Source organism: Silurus aristotelis (assembly GCF_946808225.1).
Source record: "Silurus aristotelis genome assembly, chromosome: 4".
In the NCBI taxonomy this organism is placed as follows: Eukaryota; Metazoa; Chordata; class Actinopteri; order Siluriformes; family Siluridae; genus Silurus; species Silurus aristotelis.
In genome coordinates this window covers 12,401,307-12,411,770 of record NC_139577.1, presented here as the reverse complement: position 1 = coordinate 12,411,770, position 10,464 = coordinate 12,401,307, and the positions used below count along the sequence as shown (strand labels likewise).

Here is a 10,464-nt window from a genome sequence, read left to right as displayed (position 1 = left end):
GGTCAATTCAATATGAAAATTAGGCTACAATTAGATCATGATGACTGCATGTGTGAGAACCGTGTTTAGAATAGAATAGCCTTTGTCACATATACATTACAGCACAGTTAAATTCTTTTTTTTCCACATATACCAGCTTGTTCAGCTTCAACCCCCGACCTTTTGAGCAGTATCCCAGCACCTTAACCACTGAGCTACCACTCTCCCTCTATCCTTAATACGGAGCATTTACACACACTCACTGGTATGGATTGACGAATTCTGGATAGGATCATGTGGCTTAGGGGTTCTCAGGCCTTTTATCCATCTATATAAGACAATAAACCATAATCCTTCCCATATATTAGAGAATATTTCCCATATCCTAGCTAGAAATGTGTTAAAGCTTGATTTGTGTATTTGGTATTTTTTTTTTAAATTAAGAAAATAAAGTATGCTTTAGCTCTTTATCTTGGATTTATTCTGTCCAGGTAAGGTAGGATTCTGACTTTTGGGTACTAGTAGACTTGAATGTGGACATTTGTCCCAAGAACTGGGACCCCTGACTTTATCAGTCATATGTGTTTTTTTCTCAAATTTGTTACCACAAATTTGGAGGCACACAATAGTACATGATGTCTTATGATGTCACAAAGTCAGTTTAATTAAGACTTTTATGGGATGGAGTAAAAGAGAGTGTGCTGTAAAGCGCTGACCTTGACCCTGCTGACCAACCTCTGAATGAGCACAAATCTCCATAAGCACACTCCAAAATCTAGTAGAACATCTTCCCAGAAGAGTGAGGGTTATTATAAGTAATGGTTATTACAGTAAATGGGGACTAATTGTAGAAAGGGATGTTCAAAAACCACAAATGAATCTTATGGTCAGATAGCCACAAACTTGTGTTTGTTAGTGGAATGTGTCACGACAAAGACTTTAATAGCATGTACATTTCTTTAAATGGACGATAACAAATTCTGCTTTCAGTTAGACACTATTTGCATTATTGATTTGTAAAATGGCTTCTTAGAACCATTGCGACCACTAATTAGAGAAGCCTTTGTGTAGAGTAAACTGATTAACAGTTCCTGAAAGTGTTTTTGTTTTGGTAACATTATAACGTTATATTCGGGGAGGTGGTAGCTCAGTGGTTACTGCTCAGAAGGTTGGGGGTTCAAGCGCCAGTATCGGTATGCTGCGAATCTTGGGGCCCTTGAGCAAGGCCCCTAAATATCTGTGCTCCAGTGGTGCTGTAACATGGCTGACCCTGTGCTTTGACCCCTTTGCCAGGATATACAAAGAAATAATTTTCCTGTGGGATCAATAAAGTATAATAAAAAAAGAAAGTACACTTGTTTCATGCAGTGTGTAAATAAATATAGAACCTACAGATAATATTTTGTGCAAAATGCTTCTTCAACACTGACACAGAAATCAATCTGATAAATATTGTTCTTTTACTAGTCTTTTGTTATTTCACACCTATAAAGGTGGCAAGTATTTAAAAACCTGAAAAGAAATCCAGTTAAAATTTTATTATGCATTGAAGTAGTGCATTTTGGAGCAAGAGAACAGGTAACGAGGGGTGTGAATGCTCAATGATGTCACTGCGGGTGGTCATGAAAAAGTTCAGGTAAGCCCACCGTGTCACTCCTCATACCCGAAAGACTCAGAGAGGACCGGTCATGGAACATGCAAAACCTCATGCACAGTTCTCCGACGTGTATTCTGAAGTCATCGTCAGCTCAAGTGCAGGTACGAATGCGTTATTAACAGTTTTTGAATGTGGGTTTTAATAGTGCGCTTTCAAAAAACTTTTTTCAAACTCAAATCCATCTACAGTGATGCTTGATGTACTTGATGTGCCCCTGGCTCAGCACGTTCTTCTTAGTATGTATGAATATATATTACATGGTACCAGTAGACATCAGTTCATAAATAAATGTGAAGAATCTATATACAGTTCATATTTACATAAATTACATGAAAATATGATGCTGTGTCTTTAAGGTTTTTTCTATTCAAACACTTTAATATTCCTGAATTTGGCTTTTTTTGCTGCTTGTATATACTTTTTTAAATAATCAGTTAAACACAGCAATCGGAAGATAATTAAACTTAGATTAGATTAAGTCCAGCACTGCCTTTCCTCTACCTCCCATACTGACATTGTGAGAAGAAAACTTCTATCCAAGTTATGTGATTTGACAAATTAGTCATTCTTTTTTCCCAACTTTTGTTCGCTTAATCTCGTCTCAATCCTTTGGCCTCTGCTATCCCTCTCTCTCACGATATAGAGTTTAAGCAGCAAAGCGTACAGCCGATTGGGTTCCTGGCCTTTTGTTAGGAAACGTTAATGCTCTTAAACCCTTTCCCCCTCGGAGAGCTGCCATTTCGTTGAAAAGTGTTTTTTTGCAAACCAAATTCCTCCAAAGTTGTGTGATGAATCTCAATCCATCCCGTAACCAGAGAGGAGTGTGAACACAGATATATTTTTTTCATTCAAGAACATCTGTGACACAAAGGTTCAAATTTTCCCAGTTTCTCCCCTTCACTTTGTTAAATGCAGATGTTCAGGGTCCTCCTAAGAAGGAGTCCTCAGGGCCTGAAAGCAGTGGGGATGTGGCGGGTCGAGTTAGACTCCACCCATCTTCATCTCGCAGGAGACATCGAACCACCTTCAGCCATGAACAGCTGGAGCAGCTGGAGATAGCCTTCAGACACAACCACTACCCTGACATCTACTGCCGCGAGGAGCTGGCTCAGCAAACTAAACTCAATGAGGCCCGCATCCAGGTCAGAGCATTTCACGTTTATCCAGATATATTTTTGCTGCAGTATATGAGACCCCTTTAAAAAAAATAATAAAATCCCAAAATCCCCCCAAAAATACTCTACATGAACTATGGACACCTGACCATAAGAACTACATTTGCTTTTTGACCATCTCATTCCACATTTAGCCTCCATCCATCCGTAAAGTCTGTAAAGTCAGGTACTGTTGTAGAGTGAGGAGGCCTGAGCTGCAGTCAGTGTTCCAATTCATCCCAAAGATTTAAGCTCTATAGCAGGCCACTCAAGATCTTCCACTTCAATGCAGGTAAACCGCTTGGAACTGGCTTTGTGCACAGGAGCACTTTCATGCTGGAACATGTTTGGGTCTCTAAGCTCAAGTGAAGGGAAGATTTAATGTTACTAAATCAAAAGACATTCTTCAGTATACAATTGTGGGCCTCTGACAGTTTGGGGAAAAATAAAATATGCTGGAAAAGTCAGGTGTCCCAATACTTTTGTATTTTTGTATCCATATAGTGTAATCTATTGCCATTCTTGCTAAGCTAGGAATAACACACAACTGGGCATGTTGGTAAAGTAAACTAATCAATGGTAAAGCAGAGAGATACACTTATATTTATACACTTTATACACAATACAAAGTATATTGCAAAAGGTGAATTTTCTATTATGATTAATGTTATATTTATTTAAAGTAACTGCCTTAGCTCCCTAGTGTCTCACCCCTCACTTCTCTCCAGGTTTGGTTCCAGAACCGTCGTGCCAAGCAACGGAAACAGGAGCGGGCCACTCAGAAATCCCTGCAAGGAGGTATGCTGCCAGGACGTGGGGTTCTCCCAACACACTTCTCCCAAAGTGCACGTGCTGGTATAGCAAGACAGTACCAGTGCTCTCATTCCCTGCCACACATACCCAAATTTTCAGCAGTGCTGCCCTCTGCTGATTTCTCACCACACACAGCAGCCAGTACTCAGCTGGCCTGCGCTTCAGGTCCCACCGCAGCCCAGCCTTCCAGACAGCACGAGGACTGGTACTGTCAGCTGAGGCACATTGGAGGTCCGACCACTAGCCTGCCCCATGCCTCTGTGTTTTCCCTGACCTCTGTGCCAGCTCTGGAGCCAACTGTGCATTGGAACTAGACAAGAGCGAAGACCTAAATTCTTTTATTTACATTTTTTTAGTTTATACTCTTGGTTCAATTAGGTTAATGACTGATTTAAAAGTCTGTGTTTTGTGTGTTCGTGTGTTCACATCTACACAATTTCTCCAATTTAATGTCCAGGCAAAAAAAAATTAAGGAAATATTTTCACACATTTTTATTACAGCTCTTGAAGTAATCTGTATGCATTCTTTCAAAAAAAAAACAAAAAAAAAACACAACAACAACAAAAACTAATAATTCACACTTCATTCATAATCCCAGAAGAACTAATATTTGAAAATATAATAAATCAGTAAAAACTCTCGTTTACATTCTGAATAATCTGGTTTCACTAGGTTGGTGTTTGGTCTTGTAGAAATTAATTTTTCATGTGTTCTTAAACAATGCTACATTTCATATGATTTCATATGAAATGTATATATACACATTTATAACCATACATTTGTTTAGACATCAAATGTCAGGCCTTTTGATAGAAATAAATTAGACTTGGTATATGGTGACTGTTGTCTATTCTCCCTGCTCACAAATAAACTCAAGTAAAGTCAAGATTCTAAACAGCAGCAGCAACAATACATGACAAGAATATGACAGGATTGGATTACATTCGAGTTGTTTAACAGAAAAAAAAAAAAAAAAAAAAAAAAAGTCTAGAAAAAGTACCTTCATCAGCCTTAACTGTTCTTTAATAAACAATGATATACCCAAGTCTGAAATTCCTATTCCCAATTACTGCTAGAATATGCTGCACAATACAAATTAGTAGCTTCCTGGTCTCCTATTTATTATTTTCTATCCTGTTTATTTGTTCAAAAAGCAAGAACAGGTTCTGGCTTAGCAATGTGATGGATATGGCTGCTTGGGGATTTTTACATCCAATTTCAAGCTAGCTGCTGGTTATCAACATTAAAGCCAGGAAGGAAAGTTTCAAGCTTGACAAAAAAACATTAAAACTGGGATTTTAATAGACATTTCATATCACGGTTTCTTATTAAGTAAACTACTTAAAATACCCATGGAATGTAAAAAAGGATTACATTGAAAAGTTATTAATATTGACAATAGTTAATCAACACAAAATTAATAGGTTTTTTCAGTAAGGCAAAGAAAAAAAAATTTCTCCCTCCATTATTTTACATTCGAAATGTTGCCTTAAGATACACTAAAGCAAACATAATAATAAGGGAGAACTTTTTTCCCCAGCAGATACATTTGGCAGCTTCATTCTGACCCAATTGAAAAAAAATTCAGACCTCATAGATCTCAGGACTTAATACAATCTGTTTAACTTCATCCCACATTTTATTTGTTTAAAGTTTATATATGTTCAGTCCAATCCTGGACAGAGATGACAGCTGTATTGTTGAACTGGAAGTGCTTTAGGAGTTTAATTAAAAGAATTAGAAGAAATGTGTTGAATAAAAAAGAAATAAAAAAAAAAAAGAAAATTGAGTGCGCTCAGGGTCGCTTAGTCTAATGGACACTGTAACTTTGCTGTGTATGTGAAATGCATACACCCAAATCACTGATACCATACAATTAGAGGTAATCAGAGCTAGTATCACAGTAAGGCAACACACACACACACACACACACACACACACACACACACACACACACACACACACACACACACACACACACACACACACACACACACACACACACACACACACACACACACACACACACACACACACACACACACACACACACACACACACACACACAAACTGCCCTGACTGTTACTGAAGAGATTTCGCAAACTCAGCATAGTCGATGTAGCCATCATTGTTTTTGTCATCATCCCGAAGGACCTGATCGATAATATTGATGAGGTCCTGCTCTTTCATTGGTGGGCTGTTCTCACCCTTCTCCTAGAAACCAGAAAGACATGACAGTAGGTGAGAATCATGTTTAAATGCTGAAACTCTTTGCCAGTTATTTTTATATAATTTGTGTGCAACCTCCTCCCCCCCACACACACACAAATTCTGTCTGTTTGACGTGCATGTCAATCATCTGCAGGTTTAAAAACAATAAATAATAAATAAACAGACCTGACAAAACAGAACAGATCAATAAACAACAGTATGAAAGAAAAAGCCGTTTTACTACTACTGTATTCCAAGTTATTACAAGGCTTTGTTAAATATGAATAAATTACCATATTCAATTAATTATTTAGTGCTTGGCTTAGTGGTTAAGGCATTAGACGTTGGAGCAGAAGGTTGCGAGTTCTAATCCCAACCATACCAAGTCACTCCTGGGCCCATAGCTGCTCATTTGTATGAATGAAATAAATGTAAGTCGCTCTGGCTAAGGGCATCTGGCAAAATGCCAGAAAAAAAAACAATGATATGATTAGATAGATAGATAGATAGATAGATAGATAGATAGATAGATAGATAGATAGATAGATAGATAGATAGATAGATAGATAGATAGATAGATAGATAGATAGATAGATAGATAGATAGATAGATAGATAGATAGATAGATAGATAGATAGATCTTACACTCTCTATCTTTCTCTAAATATACATACATGAACTGTCATTTGTCAAGACTGACAGTGATGAGTCAGTACACGCAGCTGAATCTCACCCTCCCTGTTAGGATTAGCTAATGACATGGTGGCGCAGGCGTGTGAACATTACGTTAGCAAACAGCAGTGAGTGTAAAAAAAAAAAAAAAGCTTTAAACCACCCACCTCCTTGTGTACATGTGTAATAGCAGTGGCGAGCTCAAGCCCATCGAGCAGGTTATTACCGTCGTAGTCGTGCATTTTGAAATAGTGAAGCTGCAGTTCTTGAGGGGTCATATCCGCCTCGGGCTTGTCGATCACGCCGTCTAAATGCTCCATGATGTGGCTAAATGGCAGAACAGGTGCATTAACAAATGGTGTCTGTTTTCAGTACAGACAATAAAGTAAGCGTGTGTGTGTGTTTTTACACAGTGTAACATTTGTACAGTGACTTCCTAAGTGTTAGAACGCATCAGTGTGCATTACATCCTTGTTATAAAAGTAATCGTTTTACTTTATGTTAATAGTGTCCAGGCAAAGAACAGTCCAGCATTTTTTTACTTTGCAGCTTGTTTTGCACCAAGGTCATTTTGTAAAGGGATCAAAGTCCCATTTTAATACAAATATAACACCAAGACCTTGTGTTTCATGCGAGATCACAGTCACCCTTGATTATTCGGCACTCAATCTGTTACAAAAAGTCATTTATTAGACACATTGATTGTAAAAAATAGACAAAACCAAAGTTAAAAACGAAAAACAAGTAGCCGCGTGTTTGAATAGAATTTAGTGAGCCTGTTAACAAACAGCTGTGTTGCACATCAGGTCACTAATTGAAAATGAGCAGTGTTTATAAAGTATGTGAAAGATGCATGAAGCTGAAATCCAATTTTAAGGAGGTTCCAGTACATCCGTGTACCCACATTTACACGCTTATTTTACGCATCCGAGTAATTTAGCGTAGCCAATCCACCTACGTATATTTTAGGAGGTGTGAGGGAACCAGAGAAGCCACAGGACACCTACACAGACGGGAGGAGAAAATGCAAAAGTCCATGCAGTATTCAAGCTATGGGTCACGGGGCTGTGAGAGGGCAACCAACTGCACACTATGCCTCTTGTTAATCAGTTATTCAGATATTTATTTATTAATTCATTATACAACCCTATTTCCAAAAAGAAGAAACCCTATATTTTATTCACAATAGAAAACATATTAAATGTTGAAACTGAATAAATGTACTATTTTAAGAAAAAAAAAAATATTTTAAATTTGATGGCTGCAACATGTCAAAAAGTTGGATCGGGGCAACAGAAGTATGTAAAATGTAAATGTTATTACAATGAAACAGTTGGAGAAACATTTTGCAACTAATGAGGTTAATTGACAACAGGTCAGTAAGATGATTGGGAATAAATAGTATATCTTAGATCAGCAGAGTCTCTCAGATGTAAAGATGGGCAGATCTTCACCAATCTGTGAAAGACTGTGTCAACAAATTGTGGAAGAATTTCAGAATAAACATTAAATTGCGAAACAATTGATTATCTCATCAAATAATAGCATCCAAAGTTTCCAAAAATCTGAAGAAATCTCTGTGCACAAGTGAAAAAGGGGCAAAAATTTATAGTGATGCCCGTGATCTTCAACCCTCAGGTGGCACTGCTTTTAAAACGGTCATGATTCTGTAATGGAAATCACTGCATGGGCTCATTAACACCTCCAGAATGCATTGTCTGTGAACACAGTTTGACATGTCTGTCGCAAATGTAGGTTACATTTTTATCATGGAAAGAAGAAGGCATGAGTAAACATGATCTAGAAACGCCACCATCCTCTCTGGGTCGAAGCTTATTTAAAATGTACTAAAGTGCAAAATTGTTCTGTGGTCAGACAATTTTTTATTTTTTTATTTTTTTTTGGAAATCATGGACACCATGTCCTCCAGACTAAAGAGGAGAAGGACCATCTGACTTCAGTAAAAAATAAATAAAAATGCATCTCAGCATATGGGAGTGCATTTATGCCTGTGGAATGAGAGGCTTCAACACTTGGAAAGTCTCCATCAATGCTGAAAATTCACAAAGCAAAATTCTGCCTGGTGTCTTCCATAGTCAACATTGAAGGAAGAGAGGATGGAAGGAAGGAAGTTAAGCAGACAGGCAAGCAGCCAGACAGACTTTAATCTTAGTGTTGAGTCAAGCTTTCACACCACTTGAGCAGAAAAGATTGGAGGGGAAACTCACTCTTTGTCCTGCACCATGTTCTTGTCCAGGCGGGTGATGGGAGGTTGAGGGTCTCTTTGATGATCCCCGACCCCTTGACCATGATGTTCTCCATGTGAGTGAACATGAAGCACACAGCAGGACAGCAGTAGTAGCAGCAGGCAGCTTTGTAGCTGCCCCTTTGTGAAGCCCATGATAATTGTGATGATGTACTGCTGAAAGAAAAATGGGCATTATATATGACAACACCACCTTTATCTTCCCAAGACCCTTTTTAATGGGCCATGGAGCTGTTAGACGGCAACCCACTGTGCCACTTTTTAATCAGTTAAGCATTGATTTATTTGTTGTGTGGATTACGTCTATATTTCCTCCTAGAAATTACCCATCTTGCATGTCCTTTGAACATGTCCATATAATCATAACATATCATATGATGTCATAATGTCATAATATAAAACGACACTAAGCAAAATGTTGCCTTGTATAGTGAACACTGAAGAGAGCAGGAAAATAAAGACCATTTCTAGAGCATTTTAATAGTATAAAATGAGTATCTACAGGTTTTTGACAGGTTAATATAATTCAACAATTATCAACATTGATGTCATACTAGATCTTAACAACAACCGCGCTTAAGTTCAAAAGTGTGTATAAATGAGAGCATTGCAATCCAGATGTTTCAATCATTTCTGCTTAAATCAACCTGTTTATTTGCACAAATGAAACAAAACAAGTGATCATCTGCATTTCTCCTGAAGCCACACATCTACAATAAACCCCAAATAAACAGCGGCACAAGCAAAAACTGTGAGTTAATAAACACATTCGGCAATTAAAAAAAAAAGGAGATTTAATAATTATTTTCTTTTTTTGCGTGCATATTCCTCGTAGAAAGATCGCAACTCACATTCCCTCTCCTGTTTCACCTGAAGGTCGGGTACAGTCATGAACTGATTGCAGATTTGAACATAAAAATAATCAGTAAAACATCACTACCATACTGACTGTACCTTTATAGTCCACTTCGCTTGCCGTAATTCTCTTTCCCCTTCTGGACACGACAGCTAAATCTGATTGGATGCTCAGTAGCGTATCGTTCCGGTCCAAACTCCACCATGCTCTTTTTTCCCCTAACAAATAGCCCGCCTTTTGTTTCTATGATTGGTCAGAAGTTTGTACGTACGATAAGCTGATTGGACAATTTGGATTGCCGTCGAAGTAATTTTAGCCAATTAGAGCGCAACAAAACGGAGAATCGCGTTGGAGGTGGTGAAAGGGGGCGGGGTTAGAAGTTACTACGACAGTCCCTTTTCAATGGTTTGGTGGCTCGTTTTATAAATAAACAAATGCACATTATTGAATGAATAAAACGCTAGCAGGTCTAAAGTGACTCGTGCATTTTAATCCCAATTGGGTCATTTATGTTAGATGACCTGAATGTGAAGGACTCATGCAAATGGCAAACTTGTCCAAAGAAAACGAGACTGCGAGATCAATGTTCCGCCGCCTGAAGGATCACTTTTACAATGTTGTATGCATTATATCTGTATAACTGTGCAAAAACCAGTACTTTATTCTAACAAAGCCTGTAGCTACCCCAACAGTCCCTTTAGTACCCTATAGCATGGGGTCCTTAACCCTTTATACACCAGTTTCACGCAAGACCATTTTTCCACGTATTGATGGTATAACTATAACATGTTTATTATGCATGCATGTTATTATTATTATTATTATTATTATTATTATTATTATTATTATTATTAT

General features: G+C 37.9%; 2 protein-coding genes across 5 annotated transcripts; one reads left to right on the top strand and one right to left on the bottom strand.

The window, feature by feature from the left end:
- The first annotated feature begins 1,237 nt into the window (after positions 1-1,237).
- Positions 1,238-5,493, top strand: prop1 (PROP paired-like homeobox 1). Its single transcript, XM_083540123.1, has 3 exons — positions 1,238-1,737; positions 2,552-2,778; positions 3,519-5,493. Exons 1-3 carry the CDS (start codon positions 1,668-1,670, stop codon positions 3,915-3,917), a joined length of 696 nt encoding a protein of 231 aa, XP_083396249.1. The 5' UTR covers positions 1,238-1,667; the 3' UTR covers positions 3,918-5,493.
- On the bottom strand, positions 4,072-9,816 carry mcfd2 (multiple coagulation factor deficiency 2, ER cargo receptor complex subunit). 4 transcript variants are annotated; one of them, XM_083540151.1, is made up of 4 exons: positions 9,708-9,816; positions 8,716-8,909; positions 6,655-6,814; positions 4,072-5,818 (listed from the first exon to the last, which is right to left on the bottom strand). In XM_083540151.1, exons 2-4 carry the CDS (start codon positions 8,886-8,888, stop codon positions 5,687-5,689), a joined length of 465 nt encoding a protein of 154 aa, XP_083396277.1. In that variant the 5' UTR covers positions 8,889-8,909; positions 9,708-9,816; the 3' UTR covers positions 4,072-5,686. The 4 variants fall into 4 exon arrangements, with proteins under 4 accessions (XP_083396277.1, XP_083396278.1, XP_083396275.1 ...); XM_083540152.1 differs by having other exon boundaries at positions 8,716-8,906; positions 9,708-9,814; XM_083540149.1 differs by having other exon boundaries at positions 9,605-9,726.
- Between the last annotated feature and the right edge of the window lie 648 nt (positions 9,817-10,464).

Coding starts and splice junctions, on each gene's coding strand:
- prop1 (XM_083540123.1), top strand. CDS start 1,668: ATGGAACATGCAAAACCTCATGCACAGTTCTCCGACGTGTATTCTGAA. Junction 1,738..2,551: donor CATCGTCAGCTCAAGTGCAG/GTACGAATGCGT, acceptor TGTTAAATGCAG/ATGTTCAGGGTCCTCCTAAG. Junction 2,779..3,518: donor TCAATGAGGCCCGCATCCAG/GTCAGAGCATTT, acceptor ACTTCTCTCCAG/GTTTGGTTCCAGAACCGTCG.
- mcfd2 (XM_083540151.1), bottom strand. CDS start 8,888: ATGGGCTTCACAAAGGGGCAGCTACAAAGCTGCCTGCTGCTACTACTG. Junction 6,815..8,715: donor AACATGGTGCAGGACAAAGA/GTGAGTTTCCCC, acceptor TCTGCCATTTAG/CCACATCATGGAGCATTTAG. Junction 5,819..6,654: donor TTACACATGTACACAAGGAG/GTGGGTGGTTTA, acceptor TCTGGTTTCTAG/GAGAAGGGTGAGAACAGCCC.